The sequence below is a fragment of the Rutilus rutilus genome (genome assembly GCF_951802725.1).
Source record: "Rutilus rutilus genome assembly, chromosome: 11".
In the NCBI taxonomy this organism is placed as follows: domain Eukaryota; kingdom Metazoa; phylum Chordata; class Actinopteri; order Cypriniformes; family Leuciscidae; genus Rutilus; species Rutilus rutilus.
This window is the reverse complement of record NC_140216.1, coordinates 37,138,957-37,161,647: the sequence shown is the minus strand read 5'-3', so window position 1 is coordinate 37,161,647 and position 22,691 is coordinate 37,138,957. Positions and strand designations below refer to the sequence as shown.

The window sequence follows — 22,691 nt, the reverse complement described above, 5'->3', positions numbered from 1 at the left end:
TTGGAGGATGGAGAATTGGAGGTTCCGGCTAAGATGGCGGCTGAACACATGCGTTTTTACCGAGCTGCCTAGTTAGTCTCCATTCTGTTTTAAAAAGTACACAAATCTCATTTACACCTACCTAAAATACAATTTAATTACTCCTCGTGCGCTTGCTGTCCTCAAAATGCGGAAATCTTCTCAGCAAGCTACTCACCCGAAGATTATCATCCCTCCAGCTCATGGCTCGAATCCAGCTCCAGTCTCGGTCGTTTCAGAGATGGAGGTACAGACCGACCCTGAAGGTAAACGTCGTGACTCGTCTCACTTAACCCCTACTAAAGCAAACACCTTGAAAAAATTAAGGTCCTGCGACGAAGACATCACTAATGCAACGCTGCTAAAAGCTATCACTTCACTGACCGCTCGGTTTGACGCACAAGATGAAAAACTAGAAGAAATGGCGACGCAAATGCGGAGAAACAGTGTCATGATCGCAGAGATTTCCAAGGCTGTTGAGTTTAATGCCGCTGAAATTAAAGAATGCAAAGAAAAGTGCCTAGAGACGAGTAAATCAACATTTCAGATTGTTAGTCATGGTAGGCTTAACCATATCATATTAGTCATATTAGTTAACAAATGACTAAAAATAGTCGTTTTTAGTTCTGTTTTTTTAAACATTATGTTAGTATTACATATGTGAGATGTTAGTAGGCTATTACAAGTCAAAAACGTTACATGAATACTGAACATACAGATAACTTAAACTTCAACTAACTTACAACTTAACTTACAACTTAACACACAAACTTAAATTATAATACATAACAGCCGTCACAACCAGTTCCTGGAGTTTTCATGTGGGCTAGGTTAGATATTTGAGTGCTACTTTCTGCCGAATTTACTGATACAGAACCTATCCTAGCGACACAAAATCCCCAGGACATGGTTGGAGCAGAACTGGCTGGAACAACTGAACTATCTTTGATCCTACTCTGAGGTCGTGAGGTTTCTCATTCTTCCTCAGTGACCTATGGCAGGTAGCGCGGACACTCACTCTCCCTGTCTCTGGCTCTTTGTTTGACACTGAGTTAAGAATAATGTCATGTTCAAAACACTTAAAACAAGATAATATTCGTCAGGCTCATTCAATGTTTAACGTTACCGGTTAGCAAGATAGCTCATAGGCTAGACTAATACAAAGCATAGTAAATTAACTTACCTTCGTAATTGTCAATGTAGCTGGAAATATACATTTTAAACCCCTTCTCCCGCTTGCTCTTTGGGGCTGATGTTGAGGATTGTATAATCCTATGTACATCGTTTACGGTTATCCTTGGCAGGTCCTGCAAGCATCGTGTGTAAAATTCCATCTTCCTCGTTGACTAAAGTTGACGTTAACGTTCTCGCTCTGACAAGCAGCTGCTCGCTGTCAGACTCGCTCTGACAGGAGTAACCGGAAGTCGTGCGGCCTACCGTGACAACCCGGAAATATCGAACGTTCTATTTATGCAACAAGCCTATTGGGACAGCCTTCATCGAGCCGCGGTGACGCAATCGGCCTTCAAATGCGACCTTCCAAGGATGCAGCCTTTGAATTGGGACGTCCTTCGTCGCGCCGCGGTGACGCAATCGGCCTTCAAATACGGCCATCCGGCCTTCAAATACGGCCTTCGAAGGACGCAGCCTTCACTTTGGGACACAGATGGGCTGCGTCCGAAATCGCGTACTTTGTGAGTAGGTACTACATTTAAATTAGAACGTACTTCGCGACCGTTAAAAAAGTACGTTCTATATAGTATGAATACGGGTAGTATGAATGGAGTCCGGACGTACTACATGCGCCATGTTGGTATTGTCACGTAACATCATAGCATAACATGCGTGGTCACATCTGCGCGAAAATTTAAAGAGCCCGTTCCACTGACTGCAATGTTTTTAGTTCTTCTCTCCGCTTTCGTCTGCGTTTTTACGTCGTTCGTGCTCACAATTCAGAGTCGTCGGTCAGTTGCTCGCACACACACAAACCTGTGAACAATGACAGAGGTTGATTTTTGGTAAGGAAAAAGTAATTTATTTGCTTGTGATATTACCATCAGTGAATAAACATGAATGAATCAATAGTATGCGTGTGTTTATCTCTGTCGATTCATTCATGGATGGCAATATCACAGTGTGTGTGTGTGTGTGTGTGTGTATATATGTATGTATATATATATATATATATATATATATATATATATATATATATATTATATATTATATATATATATATATATACACACACACACAGTGAACTGTAGGGTAACACACTGAGGTCAGATACAATACACACACACACACACATTCATTCGTGTATATATGAAGACTTAAGACGTAAAAGAAAAAAAATCTTCTAAAATGAGCATTTTTATCAAGCTTGTATTATTTAGGTTCAGTAATTTCACTTCAATGACAATTAATAGGTCCTTTTCATTGCCATTAAAGTGAAATAACTGAACATAAACATACAAGCTTGATAAAAATAATCAAACTAGAAGAAAATTCCAGATGGCACTTAGAGGCTTTTACATCTTAAGTATTCATATATATATATATATATATACACACACACACACACATACATAAGAAATGGATCATATACATATAATACATACATACATATTATATTTATAAATAATCCAACACTGAAAACAAGTGTCTTGTCGATTCAAATTGTATTCTAAAATAAACTATGAACACGTTTACAGATTGTGAGCCCTACAACCTACTGCTCCAATTCTTCATATATATTTTAAAGATGGAGCTGACCTCCACCCCGACCTCTGACTTTCACGGTAGTCCATCCAGTCACTGATTGCGACCATGGGTGGAAAAAAAGGCCATTGAGGTGCTGGTGTTCTAGCTACATATCACATATTTGAGCTTAATTTTTTACAAATTATTTACTTTAAATTTGGGTAGGAAAAATACAAGTGGAAATTCAAAAATTACCCAAGGTGTAAAGTTCTCATCTTGTACACATGCTTTTAAAGACACAGATTTTAAATTATTTTAAAGTGATGCCAAACAAATGAGATTGTTAGTAAGAAAGTCCCTTTAGATATTTTAGAAACCTGTGAAGGTTACCTTACTGAAGCTGCTGAAGTTCATTTTCTTCCATCAAGATGATACTTTAATAAAAAAAGTTTTAAAACTTTTGCTTTTGGTGGTGCTTTAAGCTCTATTATACTACTTTGTGCCAAAGTTTTGTGATTTTGTTTTAAACTTTTGTATTCTGTATCCATTTAAAAGTTAAATAATATACAAAAATAAAGCAAATACATTTTAAAGGTGTCTGGGGTGTGTGGGTATTTCTCTTCAGTGTGGCACTCATATTTTTCAATTTGCTTTTCAAAAAAAACATCTGGAATCTGCCACAAAATAAGTGCACACATAACACCCTTTAAAAACATTAATTACTCCATGCCACATATTAAACACTTTACAACTGACAATCTAACTACTGTAAATCCCTGGGAATTAAGTGTTTTGTAATAAAACTTGCTAAAACAGCATTACAAAATGAACTTACTAACAAATAAATGGAAAGAGAGTGTGCAACATTTGTTTTCTTTATTATAATTAGTTTTTTAGCAATTATTTCTAAAAGCTGAAGGAATCTTTCCTCTCTCTCGTCGCTCTTTCTTTTCTTTCCTCCCTTTCATTAGCCACTCTCCAGGTGTGGTCATCAGCCCCCTGCAAAATCAACACAGAATTTAACATTAGTGATGAACCATGGTCAATCTATATTATTAAATTAATATTAATGTTACATGGACAAGTTGAGGTACACTTGATAACAGTAGCTTGCTACGTAGCCAACACATACTACATCAACACTGGTAAAAGAAATAAAATCGTTGTAAAATTAAAAAATAAAAGTTTTGTAACCCTCTCATTTAACTGAGAAACAACGTCGTTGTTCAAATAAAACAGTGTTAACTAATGTTAACTTAGCTGACAGGCATTAGCTCGTTCTGTTCGGTAATAACATAGACAGTAAAAGAAATGGACACAGCGACCCCATTGGAACTCAATTGAGACAAGTGAAGCCCATTTTTAGCGATTTCTTAGCACTTCCTTTCCTGACGCGCAGACTCAAACCGAGCAAAGCTTTACACGGACCACGTGAGCAACCCGTCTGTCTTCTAGTAGCTGTGCCAAGAGAAATCTGAATCACTCCCTTCCGAATCTTGCAGAGACTGAGAGTGTGAGTAGGAGCTGTCCATAAGCTTGGAGCAGGAGCAACTTTTGCTAGGTATTCTGATTAATTATATTGTCATTTTGCCTCCACGTCCCCCCGATTGCCCGTGAGCTTCTCCTCCTGTCCATACGGTAATCTCTCTACTGTGCGACAGAGAGTCGCGTGGCTGTGACGCAATCGTTAGCCTACTTTTACAAAAACTGCTTCTACGGGGCCTTAACATAAGCTACAAGGTAATGGAGCATTTTATACATTGTCGTGTTTCTTTAGAAATAAATAATGGACAAATGGAGTCTTTAAACGCCTCAGATGTAAAGTTATTCGCTGTCAAAGTGACGCCAAAATGAATGGGACTCAATGGGATGCTAACTGCAGGTGAAGTTCTGCTACAAGATGGCGGAACGCGGCCGACTTCAACTTCCGGTCGACTTCCTTCCCCCCTGGGTAATAATAATAATGATAAAATTGTCATTTTGCAGCCAATTCACAAACTTGTACCCTCGATTTACATTATTTAAACTTTTAACAAGTCAATCGTTTACTTATATGATGTTAAACGAATACAATTTAACCACAAATAAACAAAAAGTGTGTTGTAAAGTACTTACACTTGAAAACAGCCGCGTCTCCGTTTTCCGCCATTTTCAAATATAACGACGACAACTCCTCTCCCGTGGCATCATGGGATAGTAAAGTGTCCATCGTATGCGCACTTCGGAATCTCGCCGGATGTAGTAGGTCATCCGGGTACTTCTCGCCTACTGTTTTTCGAATTCTATGATTTCGGACATACTACTCCGCTCGCGTACTGTTTTTCGCATACTATATAGTAGGGAAGTATTCGATTTCGGACGCAGCCCTAAGCTGTGTCTGAAACCGCTCACTCGTTCACTCATTCACTAATCCCTACATAGTGAATGGCAGTTGAGTGCACTACATCAGCAAAGAGTGAACGAAAACGAGTGAGCGAATTCGGACGCTGACATAATTATCACGCGCCAGAGAGCTCGGACAATTTCGTCATAAACATTACCTACCCATCTTTAATATTTCCTTTTTTGGCTGTATGAATTGTATCTAACAATTGTATGTATGTATTTTTCACGTTTATTGCGTTATTTGATAAAAAAAGATAATAAAAACACAATTTATTTACTTTTTACATTTATATGTGAAAATAATATTTATTCAAATATAGATATAAAGGTATATATATAAATAAATAACCAGGCGTCTGGTCTTATAAATGATTGTTTTCTATCTCGCGTGCGCCGTTGCCATGGTGACATTTTTGTTTATTTTTCATTCGCGCTCTATCGCCTTATCGTGTTGGATTGTGGGAAATAGTGTCTCAGCAAGTGTACATCGGATGTACACTCGAATTCAGAGAGGATTGTGGGTAAAAGTAGTGAACGAATGTAGGGAATGATGTCGTTCACTCAGAATTCGGACACCACTACAAAATGGCCGACACCCTAAATAGTGCACTATATAGTGGATAGGGAGCGATTTCAGACACAGCTCTAGTCTCTGACCCTTGATAGTTTACCGACTGAAATACGACATGTCGCAATCTGTGACGAACATAGACGAACAGGCGAGAGCCAATGAGCGTTTGATATCACTGCCGTAAAACATGTCGTAACGCTTCTTGAGGGCGCAATTTTTGAATTTGAATTCATCAACGACGAGCGCGGGTCCGCGGGATTTGACAGTTACAGACTGCGCTCTGTTGTTAAAGCCTATGGAATGGAGATGAAGATCACTCACTGGATAAAGGGCTGAGTTTGGATCTCGATCTTTCTTGCAAACGTATGGATTCTAAAGATTTGGATTATATCAAGTAGGCTATAATAAAATTGATGTCTTTTGTGAATTTATGTTGGGTTTTGGTGTATTATTGTTCTATTGGAAAAAACGCATTTTGTGTCTCACTGTAAATAAACTAAATATTAAAATGGTTAAAGGGACACTTCACCCATGGGAACATTGATCTTTATTGAAAGTGGGTCATATATGTAGTCGAAATGTAAAATTAATTTTGAATTTGGTGCCTTCTTGGCCGAGGAAAGAAAGAAAGTAACTTCAGGACGCATTTGTATGAAAGACACCAACTCCCACAATGCACCACATTGCACAGCTGCGCAAGCCACTCCCACTAATCCAGAAAGCGCATATCTGCCTAAGAGAAATAACTCTTCCGTCTACAAGGCTAGCTACCACCAGAGCTTGAAATTAATTTCACACAAAATGTCTAGTTAGTTGGCGAACTCATTAGTGAATTACTCTTCATTTGTATTTCTTTCGAAGTGGTGAATTATTGCATTGTAACGTTACCTGGATGTTCAGTCAGATGCGGTGCGAAACTAGGATAGTTCACAACACAAACGTCCGTGTCCTCGTCTGATTCACAACACAAACGTCCGTGTCCTCGTCTGATTCAGAGATTTCATTCAGGAGAAGTTGTCATTGTTGAAATTCTTTGCCACAGTCGGACTCTCTCTCTGTGTTCGTAGCGGTTCGTAGTTGCATAGTGAGATCACCGGCGCCACCAGTCCGCCCTAACCCGAGCCAGTCCGGGCTCCTCGTCCGCGGCAGGCAGGTCTTCTGCCTCGGCTGCTCTTCGCTATAATGCGGCTTGAAAAGGTAGCCACAAACACCTGATTCAAGCATCAGACTTCTGAAATCCTCTTCCTCTATATCATATTGAGCACTCTCCTCCGCTATTGTCATAACTTTACATCTGTCTCCACAGCGCCTGTTAGCTTAGCTTCCAAACAAGATGGAGGATATTGCTTTTAGTTTTCAGAAAGTCAAGTCCCACCCACTGATCTGTAATAGGCCTGTAGCGTGAGCGGTTCCCGCCCCCTGGGAAAGATGAGGAACGAGTGTCTGTAGTCTCTACACTTTTCAATGAAATGTGACTTCCTGCTTATTATGACGCAAAATGATGATTTTTACGTCATAATAAGCAGGAAGTAAAACACTTAAATCCTTATTTCTCCCATCTCAGGGAAAAATGGATGAAAAATCCACATTTATTATAATATATGACTGGGTTTCTAACAATACAAAGCTTAATGCAAATGGGTGAAGTGTCCCTTTAAATAAGGTTTAAAACGATTAAATAAGGTACTTTTAAGGTTTTAAAGTGTATTCTTGTTTAACTGCATGCTAATCCTCCAAAACGAGTTTGCAGCAGAAGGCACGAACAGAGCGAAATGTTATTAGTCTATTTCTTGAGTAAACTGCATAAATGCGACTGAAAACGTAATTGATAAGACATTTGAATGCAATGAATAGAGTCAAAACATTAATGCCACGATTTTAATATGCATAAATAAGAATGCGTACAAATACGTCGGTATAGAGTTGTTCATATGTAAATAATTTATGTTTTTGTGCTGTTAATGCAAACATTTTACGTTTTAGTGCTGTAAATACTATACGTTTCTGTGTGTATAAAACGTAAGTAAATGTACGTATGGTAGAATTACACTTTACGTAAAAATGCACACGTATTCTCATGAGATCACGTTGAACATTCTCAGTAAGTAAAGTGAAACTGGAACGTTACTGTAAAAGGAAGCCTTTTTATTTCCATGGAATTACTGGGATCTTACCCTATAATCTGTAATAGCTACAGTTACGTAGCTATAACAGATTATGGGGTAAGATCCCAGTAATTCCATGGAAATAAAAAGGCTTCCTTATACAGTACAGTTTCACTTTACTTACTGAGTAAATTGTCATGTTTTCCTTGGTAACGTTGCAGGACATACGAGGTAAAAAATTGTGACTATATGGAAAAGGGGAATGATCAGGTTATATGGTACAATTCTGGTAATACCATGGAAATAAACAAGGCTTCATTTTACAGTACAGTTACACTTTACTTACCAAGAAAATTGTCATGTTTTCCTTGGTAACGTTGCAGGACATACTAGGAAAACAAATAAATAAAAATGTGACTATGGAAAAGGGAATGATATGGTACAATTCCGGTAATACCATGGAAATAATCAAGGCTTCATTTTACAGTACAGTTTCACTTTACTTACTGAGTAAATTGTCATGTTTTCCTTGGTAACGTTGCAGGACATATGAGGTAAAAAAGTGTGACTATATGGAAAAGGGAATGATCAAGTTATATGGTACAATTCCGGTAATACCATGGAAATAAACAAGGCTTAATTTTACAGTACAGTTGCACTTTACTTACTGAGTAAATTGTAAAAACATCTGCAAGAACATACCCAGTATTTAAGATGTGCCATGACATTAGGGAAAACTGTTCCTGCGGGGTAGTTACCAGGTAAGTGTAAGGTAAATTATTTGATAAACCCTCTATAAATGGGTGTAGCAATGAACAACAACTATGTAAGACAATGTAATTTATTGGAAACTACGTCTTAATTTCAAGATAGTAATAAATAAACATGGACTGTTACCAACATAACCCTAGGATAACTACAAACCTAACTTGAATTGATGAGTAATACTGGAGGTTTTTCTAAAAATAGTCTGCCTACATTCTGAGGAAGTACACAATTAAATCGGAGTTATTACCAACCTAAACAGGTAACAAGTACACAGGACTTTGTTGTGTTGATATTTAACAGTGGTGTTTTTTTCCCTGGTAGTTTCTCTGTAATTGCATACCAATCACCTTAAGTAATTACACACTAAAATACTATAATTTACCATATGCTTACCAGGTAAATACTTAGTAGTTAGTTTGTAGTTTCTCTGCATTTACATACTTGTTACCTGTGGTAATTACCAATAACCAACTATAACTTACCATGTATTTACTAGGTAAATTATGGAAGCTTGTTTCCGCCACAAAAAAAAAAAAAAAAAAAGATAATTGCGACTTTTTATCTCACAATTGCGAGTTTACATCTCGCAATTCTGACTTTATTTCTCACAATTGCGAGATATAAAGTCACAATTGTGTGTTATAAAGTCAGAATTCTAAGATATAAAGTCAGAATTCGTCACAATTGCGTGTTATAAAGTCTGAATTCTGACTTTTTTTCTCGCAATTGCGACTTTATATCACGCAATTCTGACTTTATATCTCAGAATTCTGACTTTATATCTCAGAATTCTGACTTTATATCTCAGAACTCTGACTTTATATCACGCAATTGGGAGATATAAAGTCAGAATTGCATGATATAAAGTCGCAATTGCGTGTTATAAAGTCAGAATTCTGAGATATAAACTATTCTGAAAAATAAAAAAAAGTCCGTCTTTTTTTTTCCCCCTTAGAATTGGACTTTATATCTCACAATTCCGAGAAAAGATGTCAGAATTGCGAGATATAAACTCGCAATTATGTGTTATAAAGTCAGAATTGCGTGATATAAAGTCAGAATTCTGAGATATAAAGTCAGAATTGCGTGATATAAAGTCGCAATTGCGAGAAAAAAAGTCAGAATTCTGACTTTATAAGACGCAATTGCGACTTTATATCTCGCAATTCTGAGAAATAAAGTCAGAATTGCGAGATGTAAACTCGCAATTGTGAGATAAAAAGTCGCAATTATCTTTTAAAATGTTTTATTCAGTGGCGGAAACAAGCTTCCATAGTAATACCTAATTAGGGGACTGTAAAATAAAGGGTTACCCAATTTGGTTGTGAATCCATTTTATTTAAACTGAAATGCTTGGTTCAGTGGATAGTTCTACATTTATTTCAACTTTTTGATAGAGGTTTTAGTAAGATCTTTATTTTATAATCATTTAAATTATTTTAAAAGAACAGAATGTTTTTCAACATTTGTGTGAGATAAACTTCCAGTTTTTTCAACCTTATAGTTAAATTAGCATGAGAACAGTATGTTTTTTCAACTTTAGTTTAATTGGCACGATAATTATTTTAAAGGATAGAATGTTTTTTTTTTTTTTTTGTATGAAATTGTTTAATCACAGTGTCTGAACAGTACGTTTCAGATGTCAGAGCTCAAAAAGGGTGGGAGGGGAATCCCGTGACACACACACACACACACACACACACACACACACATATGGTCACATCTCCTCTGATGTCTGATCTCCACACACACACACACACACACACACACACACACACACAGCTGTATATTATCAGTATCTTTCTTTCTGTCAGATACCATGAATTATTATTATAACACCTTCTGTCAATATCAAAAGGCTTCAAACAATCAGACTTTCTGTCAGATACCATGTCAGATTGTTATAACAGTGGCGATTAAAACCTTCTGTCAATATCAAAAGGCATCAAAACCCGAAACTAACTGTCAATAACCACATGATCAAGGGCTAGGAGGGGACAACCTGTCAATACTAACTGTCAAAACTAACTGTCAAAAACATGATCAAGGGCTAACCGGGTCAAAGATTAACCCTTTGATCTCATTTGATCTTCTTTGATCCCTTTGATCATATGCCAAAAGGGGCGGGCACCTGTCACCGGAAGGGGTGGGACATGTCACCGGAAGGGGCGTGGCACCTGTCAATCAATCATTTTTGACAGGTGGTGGGACCTATTCACTATTGACTGTTTTCTCTTCTTGAGAGATTGGTAGAGAAATATAATTTTGGTTATGTAAATTAAAATTTGTAAATGAAACAAACTCGTTCTATATGTACATTATTTATTTTTGTTATGCCAGTTATAATTTGTTAATGAAACAAAAAAGCAATCTCTGTGTACATTGTTTATTTTTTGTAATGCAAGTTAAAATTCAAAATGAAACAAAGAAATTGTTTTATACATTATTTTTGTAATTCAAGTTATAATTTGTAAATGAAATAAAATATATTATTCTGTATATTTATTTTTGTCATGTCAATTAATTTGTAAATGAAACAAAATAAATTGTTCTATACATTTTTAATTACAGTACTTTAAATACAGAACTATTTACAAGAGTTATTATTTCAGTTTCGCTATCAGAGACGCTGCTGACGAACACTGTTGAGAAATGCACAGACGGGTAAATCACACACACTTGAACGCCTCGGTTATAAATGTAACCCTCGTTCCCTTTCAGTCGGTCACGTTCGACGTCACGTCGATGCACCAAAGAATTGGGATCTCAATTCGTCAGTATGTCGATGTGACGTCCAACTTGATAAACTGAAAGGGAACTCTCTCTCTCGCTCTATAAATGCATTGATAACTGCATTAAGCCCTAAAATTACGTTTTGAAATTAGCAACAGAGCGTTTTAAGGACAAAAAACTGACAAATGTCTTTAAATACATCATATGAACAGTGTTTGAAGGCGTGGTAACCGTAGTTTTAGCGGTATAATTGACTCAGGGCCGTTGAATTACTGAAATATAATGTAAAAATAATTATTGAAAAATAATGTAAAAATAATGAGGGACTTTTGTACCTATTAATTTAATGGCATTCGTCAATTATTCCTTTCTTATACCCGTAATTCTTTTGTCTTTTATGAGTTAAATAAAGAACTCTGTCTCATCTTCTGTCCAAACACACCATTGTTACCGGCCTCAGACTATAGGGGATATCAGGGCTGGCAGCAAAGGACACACAGGCAGTGAAGCACTGTGTACTTGTAAAACAATAAAAGACAAAATGAGAGTCGTTCCCTTGGCGCGTCAGTTTACTTCTAAGATCGCACCTGGGAGAAAGCTTGTCTCTATAGTGTGCTTCACAGGAGCGCTCAGGCGCCATGCAGATATGGTGGTGAACTGACAATTCTATTGGTGTTCATGTCACGGTGTGACAAATGAGAGGGCGGAACTAAAGTTCGCCGCAATTGTGTCCCCTCCGGTACAATAACAAGGACACACCACCCCCCGTGTAAATGTGTATCTGTTGCCTTGCCAACTGGGATGAGGAAATCGACATCAGGTGTGGGGAATTAATCTAGAGCCATGACGAAGCCATGTGGGCATTGAGAAGGATATAAAAAGCCAGTGAAGAGAGACTGTTGCGTGGTTCTCCCCCGTGAGAAGTCGTTCTATAGGGTATATGTCGAACGTCGCATTACGAAACCGGAAAACAGAACGCATCGCTTCCGGTTCAGGTCTTTTGTATGTGCTTCTTGCATTTTTTTACTGTTTTACTCAAGATAACTTAAAAGGAGCGAGCAAAGATGATCATAACCAATGTCCCTCGCATGTGAAGATCGATATTTAAAAGTAAAAAAAAAAAAAAATCTTCACACTAACGTTTAGATATTTAAATAGAATAAAACGCCAATAACAAAGTGAGATGGGTAGGTTAGCTGATTACCTTAAAATTCCATAGATATCGGCGTCAGTTCATACGGCTGTTAACACTTTCTATGACAAGCGGATGCGATGAGACCAGGTTTCCGGTTTCGTCATGCGACGTTCGACATATACCCTATTTGAGTGTTGCAGAGAAGAATTGTGGTGTGCAAGGGAAAGTGTTGTTGGAGGGGACTCGAGGAGCGTGGAAGAGTTGTGAAAACACCCCGTTTGTTTGGAAGGGAGAGAGATAAGTAATCGACCATTGGATCTCTTACCTGCATGTTTCAACACTGAATTTAAGGTGGATTGGAGTGTTTTGATTGTGCTATTTAAACGTCACTGAGTAAATTACACTGATTCATGTTCGATCTCTTACCCTCTTCCCCCGTGTTGGAACGGTGATGTGAATCCTGTCTATGTCTGTGGAGGAAAACCCCGAAACATCCTTTCTCAACATTGAAGCTCGTTGCTTGTGACACGGAGACCTCTGGGTGAGTGCTGGCCTTATCTGCACTTATTGAAGTGGATTGCAGTGCTTAAATTGACGTTTCCCCCCTCACGTTGCATGTTTGGAGTGAAATTGCCGTGTGTGTGTGGAAGATTTATTCTCTCTTGCAGTGCACTCCCCACGTGCCATGCTGGTCTACTGTCAGTAACTGGAGCTTAATAATGTCGATCGGCCCCATCTGTTGAGGACTAGAAGGAATAGCATCTGTGAGTCAAACTAACCTCTCTGTTTTGAAGTAGTGATTCTGACTGTCTTAGAAGAAGCTCTGTCCAGCCTGTTGACTTAAGTTCGCTACTTGCCTGTCAACCCACCTGTATGGTGAGAAGGTTCGCCCCCCCCCTTGCAACACACGTGAGACTGCACCTCGATCTGCAATCTTGATTCTGTTTGTCTTAGCAGGAGCTCCGCTCAGCCTGTTGACTTTGAGTCTGCTGCAGCCCTAAGCCCACCTGCACGGTGTGAAGTTATCTGTCCCCTGCAACACGTGAGAACTGTATACTGTTGTTGAAGTTGATTCTGTCTGTCTTAGAGAAGTTCCGCTCAGCCTGCGACTTTGAGTTTGCTACAACCCCAAGCCCATCTGCATGGCGTGAAGTTATCTGTCCCCTGCAACACACGTGAGAATTGTATATTGCTGTTGAAGTTGATTCTGTCTGTCTTAGAGAAGTTCTGCTCAGCCTGCGACTTTGAGTTTGCTACAACCCCAAGCCCATCTGCATGGTGTGAAGTTATCTGTCCCCTGCAACACGTGTGAGAACTGTATATTGCTGTTGAAGTTGATTCTGTTTGTCTTAGAGGAGTTCCGCTCAGCCCGCGACTTGAGCCTGCTACAACCCCAAGTCCATCTGCATGGTGTGAAGTTATCTGTCCCCTGCAACACACGTGAGAACTGTATACTGCTGTTGAAGTTGATTCTGTCTGTCCTAGAGAAGCTCCGCTCAGCCTGCGACTTTGAGTCTGCTGTAGCCCCATAGCCCACCTGTCTGGCGCGAAGTGTTCATCCCTCTGTATTACATGTGAGGACTGCATCCTCTGCTTGAAGTATTGACTCTGTCTGTCTTAGAAGACTTTGCTCCGCCTGTTGGCTTCGAGTCTGCTGCAGCCTTATAGTCCACCTGTCTGAGGTAAAGTGTTCATCTCCCGGCAACACACGTGAAACCTGTATCCTCTGCTCCCAGTGTCGATACTGCCTGTCCAGAAGAAGGCCCGCTTAGCCTGTGGACTTCGAGTCTGCTGCAGCTCCAGAGCCCTGACCATCCCTGTGAACCCTGCATCAGTGTGGGAAGAGGAACAGCCCCGACCGCATACTCACCCGTGGAAACTCACCTGTCCCTCACAGGCCACTGCGAACCTTGCACCGGTGTGAGAAGAGGAAGAGCCCTGACCATCTACTCACTTGTGGAAACTCACCTGTCCATCGCATACCATTGTGAACCCTACATCGGCGTGGGAAGAGGAAAGGCCCCGACCGTCTACTCACCTGTGGAAATTCACCTGTTCGTCGTAGGTCCCTGTGAACCTTGCACCGGCGTGGGAGTGGGCCCCGGAGACTACTGCATTGCCTCGATTCCTGGGAAGAAGAAAGGAAGATTTAGTTTAGGTTATTCAAATTACTTTTAACTTTAATAAAAAGAACTGTTATTCTTTTAAAGTCTGTCTCCGTCTCGTCTCTGACACGCTCCTCAGGGTGGTCCTGGTTCAGGGGTGGGCGCAGTCCGGCTTGGCCCATCCCGACCTGTGACATTCACATTAAAAAATTCAATGTTTTATAACATTAAAGATGTAAAGGGTGTTATAATTTTAAAGAATGATCTACTTTTACGTACACCAGGTGACCTGTGAATGACCTGTTTCCATTGTAGTGTTGCAAACTAAACCTTTTTCGATTTGCCTGAAAAACCACATCATCAGTAGCCTACTGTTGAACACTTTCAAAATCAGATCTGAATGATTTCAGTCCTCAAAGGCTTTTTCAGTAAAAACCTCACTGAACCAAGAAATATCTCTTTCGATCACAATGATCCTGGTTAAACGCTCTTTAGACTTTGAACTGCTTCATTACATTCACAGCATTATTTGCGTTGTGCATAAACATTATATTGAACACTTATTGAACTTTTGTTATAATTTTATCGAGGAAAATTATATTGCAGAAATATTGTTATCGTTCTATCGCCCAGACCTATATAAGAGCGCTTTGTCAAGGGATTTTGGTGTTCACTTTTGTTTGAAACTATTCAACAAATTGCATCCCCTTCCTAAAGTCTCCTGCAAGGGCGCAAAAACACGGTTTAGAATTTACCTTACAAGTCTCCCATGTGAGCATTAATTGTGTTGCACATGCTGCCTATAGTGTTCCAAATGAGTTACTTAGGAGCTTCCATGACAATAAGGATGCTATGTAGACAGTGAGACAGTTCAGTAGGTTTTGGATCAGAGCCTTGCCTGTGCAAAAGTTCTGACAGCTGCCCTGAAGCTTAATAAGCAGAGGTGAAATGTTTCATGCCCTCATGATAAAAATGGATATATTTTAATTTAGAGACTGATTATGAATTAAAAAATAAGGACACTGTCACACCACTTGTTTACCCCAAAATGTAAATGATATAATGAAGAAGAAGTGACACATTTGAATCTCCAGAAAAGCCATGTTCAAAAGCTGGTAAGTTCTGTTCTCATTTCTGTCACTGTACAAATCAGAAGTGAAAATATTTTGCAGTTTTGCCACTATTCCTTCACCTGCATTGTGGCTTTAAAAAGGCAACAGTAAAACGGCACTGTTTAAATTCAGGCATGAGATGAAGGCAAATGAAGGGGTTATCAGTGATTAATTGAAAGTGCTGTTGAGTTAAAATACCTATGTAATCTATTGATATATAACTAATGAGACGTTTAAATGTTCGTCCCACTTGTCGCTGAATTTCTTTTATAATTTCCTAGACACAGGCTGTAGTTTTAAACATCACAATGTTTTTGTTCTAACTTTAAAATGTTTATTTCTTACAGTTATTTTAGATACATACTCAAAACAGATCTTGTCAATATATATATTTTTATTTATTTATAGGCTACTTATAGCTAGCACATACAGTAGGAACGTCTCAGAAGTACAATGCCATCTGCTGACCACAGCACAGTTTCACACAGAATATTAAAGAACTTTATAAGAACATCTCATCTTATGCAGAAGCATCATCCCCATTTGAAAATGTTTTGAAAAAAAAGTTGTTTTAGGTAAAAAGGTATTTGTCTAAAATGTGACAGAAATCATATGCTTCACTCCTGCTCTTAAGAGCATAACAATTTCTACAAGATGGGATATAAGTGCACTCAATATAAAAAGCTGCTTGTGCATTTATGCATTTGGCAAACGCTTTTATCCAAAGCAACATACATTGCATTCAACGTAATACATTTTATCAGTTCATGCATTTGCTGGGAATCAAACCCATAAACTTTGTGTTGCTAGCGCCATGCTTTACAGTTTGAGCTACAGAAATGCGGTTGCTTTGACAGTTTAGAGATTCTAGGTTTTAAAAATACATTTTTCAGCATTTCAACTTAAGCAAGAAAATCCAAATCAAGACATAATGTTTTTCTTTTCTCTAAACTAGACCTCTTTCATTACACATCACTGAAGGAGGTAAATTAAAATGTCTTTTCACAGATAAACTTATACGTATAATCGCAAGAAACATCAGACCAATTGTTTAAATAGTTGGAATAAATTGTCACAACAGCACAGTTCTCTCCATTGGGATCGTCTACTCTCCAGTTATCAGGTTCACTTTTCTGAGACTTCCTCTGGATCCAAAACCTTCAATAGCAGAAACAGATGGTCAGTGTTAAAACCATATTCTTCCTTTCGAGAATATTTTAAAGAAAACCTAGTTTATGTAAAACAGGAGTTTTCAAAGTTTTTGGGGCCAGGGACCCTTTATAGGGTAGAAAATGTTCCAAGGATCCCCTCAGTTAATGTGGGTGGGAGTAGTGTTGGGTAAGTTAATCTATAAAAAGTAATTGGGCGTTTCTTCAACTAGGGGCACTTTTAGGCTTGTGAAGTTGAATAAAAAAAACTTGTTCAAAAGTCACGTAACACAGTCTCATAAGTTTAAATAATTTGTCTAGTTTTAAGGTCTGTAAGAGGACAAACTTAGATTACAAGAGAAATTGTTAATATTTTAAATTTTTTCCGACCTGCAATGAACAAATGTCATTTCCACCACATCTCTATATACAGCTGTTATTTAAAAACAGAATAACTTATGCCACTCAAGAATAATCTAAGATCATTTTTGTAACTAGTTTTATCAGTTTTTCCACAATGTACAATAATTATACATTTGTCAATGAGATAAATTGACTGCCCTAAGGACCAAATGGTGAACTGTACACCTGTCACACTCTGAAATTTAATATTGGTTTGGGCAAGAGCTTATTAGAAAATAAATAACTTGAATGTTTATATTAAGTAGAGCATGATCTTGTAAATTGTGGATACAGTTTTAATGTGTGATGAGAACTTTTTAAATGTTTTTAAAAAATGTGTGTGGTGATGGAAATGACGGTGGTGGTGGAAATGACAATGAATTAACGTGAATGTAGAGAAACAGAAACATTTAGAGAAATATTTATCTGAAAAACTCTTAAACTCATCACACTCAGTAAACTCAATTTACAAAGTCAATCTACTCTTGCAATCCATATCAATTGTACTTTGTACTCATAAATGTCATTTCCACCACATGCTGTCATTTCCATCACAGAGGGCAGTGTGGTGGAAATGACATTTCTGTAGTTTTTTGTGAAAAATACTTTTTAAAAACACCCTTGAAGGTACAGCATGTTTCCACCACATGCTGTCATTTCCACCACAAAGGGCAGTGTGGTGGAAATGACTGTGATGGAAATGACATTTCTGTAGTTTTTTGTGAAAAAATGGAAGATAGCTTCACTGATTAGCTTTGAATTAATACTTAGCATTTCATGTATGCAAAATACTCTTATTTAACTTAAAATTTGTAACTTTTTAAAAACACCCTTGAAGGTACAGCATGTTTGGAAATGACGTAGAATAAATATATTAACTGATCAAGCAACATTTACCTTGATTTTTCTTATTTTGTTCTTGATGAAAATTTAAAATTGCCTCCATGTCCAACATGTGCTCTGATGTCTCTGAACATTTCCATAGAAACCACCTAAACAATCTTTCACACAAACTTTTTAAAGGGACATTACAGTGTTGTGGTGGAAATGACACCAATACTGTGCGACAGCTATATTTTGTATAAAAAGTAATACTGATGGTGGTCTCACATTAAATACTATAATGTATTTTAATTATTTTACTAGTGCTTAATTTAGGTATATTAATAGTTACCAGATAAGTCATACTTTTAAACTGTATTTTCATTGTTGAAGTTAAAAAGTCTGGGTGTGCGACAAGGATAAAACAGTGATTTTGACACCTATAAGGAGGTTGAAAAGTATGAAAAAATCATAATAGAAAGGTAGTAAAAAGTTTTTAAGGAGGTTTTATTGTTAGTTTGGAAAAGAAAGAGGATTTTGTCCAAAATGTTATGTATTTTAAAAAATATGACCAAAGTACATAAAAGTGCCCATAGTCTAAGAATCACCCAATTACTAGTTACTAATTACATCTTCAACAGTGTAATTAGATTACTGTACTAATTACTCTCTCTAAAAAGTATTGAATTACTTATTACTAAATACTTTCTAAATCCCATATCAACCTTGACCAGTTGAACAATGCAAGGATAGACACAAAACTGCTCTTTTAATTCTTTCAAATAAATACTATAAAATTGCATGAATTACGCTTAAATTGACAAAGCAATTTAAGGGGAGAAGGTTACTGTCACAATGTCAGTTTGTTCTGATTTCTGTACTGTGTTTAGTTTATCTGTTATCTGTCCTCAGCCTCTGTTTGTCTCTAGTGTTTGATTGATAATTAGTTTAGTTCAGGTGTGTCTTGTTAATTTACTAATCAGTTCTGTCTGTTTAAACCCTGTGTTCTGTCTTGTTCTTTGTCAGTTCTTATTGTTGCTTTAGGTTGGTTGTTCTGTCCTTGTTTCAGTTTTGGAGAATCCTGAGGTTTTTTTTTTGTATGATTTCGCTAAATAAAAAAACTGCTGCACTTAGATCCTGCTTCCTCTGTTGCTGCAACCAATCGTAACAGTTAGGACTACATAAAAAAAACATACTTTTTTAACATCAGACAATACATTTTGATGTTAATCCCACTATTGTTTTATATAGAACTGTTCTAGTTTATACTAGTGGTTCTCAACTCCAGTCCTCGGGACCCACTCCTCTGTATATTTTGTATGTCTCCCTTATTTAACACACCTGAATCAGATCATCAGCTAGTTAGAAGAGACTCCATGAACTGACTGTGTCAGATTAGAGACATACAAAATGTGCAGAGCAGTGGGTCCCGAAGACTGGAGTTGAGAACCACTGGTTTATACCAGTCCGATCTCGTGGCATTTCGTACGTATTTTACAAGGTGGCTAATACGTACGAATTTGTACGAGTGAGGTTGTACGATTTAGCCACCTCATAAAATGCATACGAATTGCCGTGAGATCGGATTGGTCACAGTATTTGGCTTAATTACATCACACTGAGGCAAAGCCTACATATTGTACAACAGACTATTTAAATTGAGCCAAATAAGTTTTTCTATGTTTGGATGACATCAATTTTGTTTGAGGATGGATGAATGGCCTGTGATATACAGCTAGAAATGCTAGAACTTATATGTTGTTTGTGTGAGGCGCTGGCGTGATCATTTGGATTTTATAGAAAAAAAAAAAAATGTTTTACTTATAGTAGCTGAAACAACTCCGTCATTTATGGTCATACAGATAATAGTAAGACATCATTTAAAACTGTGTTCTATTTTAGTGAACATTCAAAATAACAACAAAATGTTTGCTTTCATAAAATAAAGAAATTATATACGTTCTGTGTATAATTTCGGTTTGGACGCTCTTGCTTACTGCTCCGCACTTTGCTCTATTGCTTTTATATTTTATCTCCTAATTTTAAATTCAGCAAATCAGCACAGTGCTAAATCACTTGGCATCAACGTTAAAACTAGAAACTTTTGTGACTGGAAGATTACTACAAAAAAGTAGATTTCCTATCCGACCAGCCTCCCAATCAGCTTACATTCCGGAGAAGGGAAAACACAGCTGCTAACATTCAAAAGGATAAGAAAGAAAATGCCTCTTCTAGTTCAAGAATCTATTGCTGCACAAATTGCCATAGACTTTTACAAAGGATTGCAGTTCTTGAAACAAAGTTACTTGCGGGACTACCAAACCAGACGGACCACACAACAAAGCTTTGTCATGGACGCCCTCAGCATACAGTTTCCTACCACTGCCTACACATCTTAAGAACAGATTTGAAGTACCAGTGAATGTAGATGAGGAATCCCCAAACGAAATGAATGTGATTGAACACAGACCGAGTCAGCCAGTAGCTAAAACTGATGGTAACTGGCGCTCAAGGTTGAGCAGACAGCGGCTCTCAGCTCAGAGCGCAGCCGAGCACAGGAGGACTCTGATAGTGGGGGACTCCATAATCAGAAACATTAGTAGCAGGGACACAACTGCGTGCTGCCTTCCACAAGCAACAATTTATGATGTAAAGAGGGAACTTCAAAACATTCTGATGAAACTTGAGTCTGCAAATCAACTTATCATTCATGTGGGGAAGAATGATACACAGAAAGAGCAGTCAGAACTGCTCAAGTGTGACTTCAATTAACTTTTTGAAACAATTAGAAGACTGAAAGTTCAGACGTTTATCAGTGGACCAATTCCAGCAAGAGGAACAAATCGGTTTTCACAGTTGCTTGAGCTTAATACTTGGCTGCAAAAAACCTGCAACATAAAACAAGTAAACTTCATTGACAACTTCAATCTTTTCTGAAGTCAGAGACAACTGTTTCATCAGGATGGCCTCCACCCAAAAAAACTTGGTGCAAGAGTGCTAAAGGACAACATTTACTTCTCCCTCCATCATCCTTCAGCAGTGCCAATCCACTAAACCTGAATGTCACACGCACACCTGGAAAGAGTATAAATGAACAAAGGACTTCACTTGAGCACCTGAATGGACATGCGGTTGACATATCACACAAGGACAATGATAACACCACGCAGCCACAACAACCTCTGCTCACGGACGCAATCTCTGGGGTCTAAGGTGTTTTTGGGGTCCTTGAGATGTTCTGACATGCCCTGACATTTGTGTTTTTTTCAGTTGCTTATAAACATATTAATGGCAAAAAATAACCAAAACTACCATAATATGTGAGCAACAAGAATGTACATGTCTGCATTTTTGAGAGAATAATGTTTATGCGTGGTTATTGAAAAAACTAAAAACTAAAGTATCTGAAATAAGGCCATAAAACACATACTTAATATGTGCCAATAAGACTTTTGTCTAATAGATGTCATTGCCTAGTGTTTTTTCTTCAAAATGATGTGAAAATCACCCTGCCTAATCATTCACATAACACAATACATTGATTTGAATTTTGCAAAGCACTTTCTGTTTGGAAAGGCAATATGCGGAGTGGGCGTCACAGATCATGCATATTTAGTGGTTCACACCTTAGGAGACAATGGGGCCTGCATACTTAATTAGCCATTCATTCAGGTGAGTCACTGAGCCACAAGAATGCAAGAGCAACAGTTGGAAGCATCTCAATTTTTGTTTTATTTTTCCACATATTGTGCTTGCAATTTGGCCTATAATATCCAAGGAAAACATGTCTAGTAATTGTGTAGTTAATTCTCATACTGTATTTTCAGTTTTGGAATATTTATCCTCTCCCCAAATTTGTCACTAATAAAACACAATAAAAATTATTTAAAGAAAAGGCTTATATTTACCTTTTAATAGTTTGTTTACATCTACCTTGTAAATATATTTTTTTATTAAAAAGGTTACAATTACAACAACAATTCAAGTGTAATCTTTCTTTGTAAAAACGAAAGTATACATTTTATCATACATATTTCAAAGTTAAGGATTTGATTGATTATTTGATTACTTTATTTTTGACAAAACATACTATATTTAACATGAGCAAATATTGGCAAACAAAAGCTTATTTGAGTTGGCAGATATTTTATGTCTTATATGTCTGTAACATAGGTCTTTCATTTTTATTATAAGAAATATAAATGTTAATTTGCAGTTTAATACGTTGCTTATACAAATACATTTTATTTCAACATATTTCAGTCGATTTTTACTCAGTATAGCAATACAGTTTGCTAAAACCGAAACATTCATTCACAAACAGAAACGCCTGACTGTAACGTTGTTTTTATGAAATATTAGGGCATATAAATGTTAATTTTCAGTTTAATACGTTGCTTATACAAATAGCCTACATTTTATTTCAACATATTTCTGTCGATTTTTACTCAGCTCAGTATAGCAATACAGTTTGCTAAAACATCATCATTCATTCACAAAGAGACGCAATTTAAATTTAAACTGTCTTTTTGCGAGCTGTGATAAACAGCGTGCATCTCTGCGGCTGCCATTCATTCATTCACAGAAACGCGATTAACTTGAGAAGGAAAAAAAAACTTACTACATATTCGGATCCTCTCTCCTGCAATACCCGCACTCTGAGGTAGATTTTCCGTTATTATTATTC

The 22,691-nt window shown here is 37.5% G+C and overlaps 2 protein-coding genes across 2 annotated transcripts in view; one reads left to right on the top strand and one right to left on the bottom strand.

Annotated features, from left to right (window-relative positions):
• Positions 1 to 22,691, top strand: part of LOC311299515 (four and a half LIM domains protein 3-like) — a gene marked incomplete at its 5' end in the record, with an annotated part of 138,301 nt that overhangs the window by 49,779 nt on the left and 65,831 nt on the right. The window lies entirely within an intron of this gene.
• Positions 16,333 to 22,691, bottom strand: part of LOC311299347 (C-type lectin domain family 4 member F-like) — a gene marked incomplete at its 5' end in the record, with an annotated part of 30,182 nt that continues 23,823 nt past the window's right edge. The window contains one exon of the mRNA XM_084422864.1: positions 16,333 to 16,790. Coding sequence (XP_084278990.1) covers positions 16,622 to 16,790 — 169 coding nt within the window. The 3' untranslated portion in view covers positions 16,333 to 16,621. The remainder of the gene's footprint in view (positions 16,791 to 22,691) is intronic.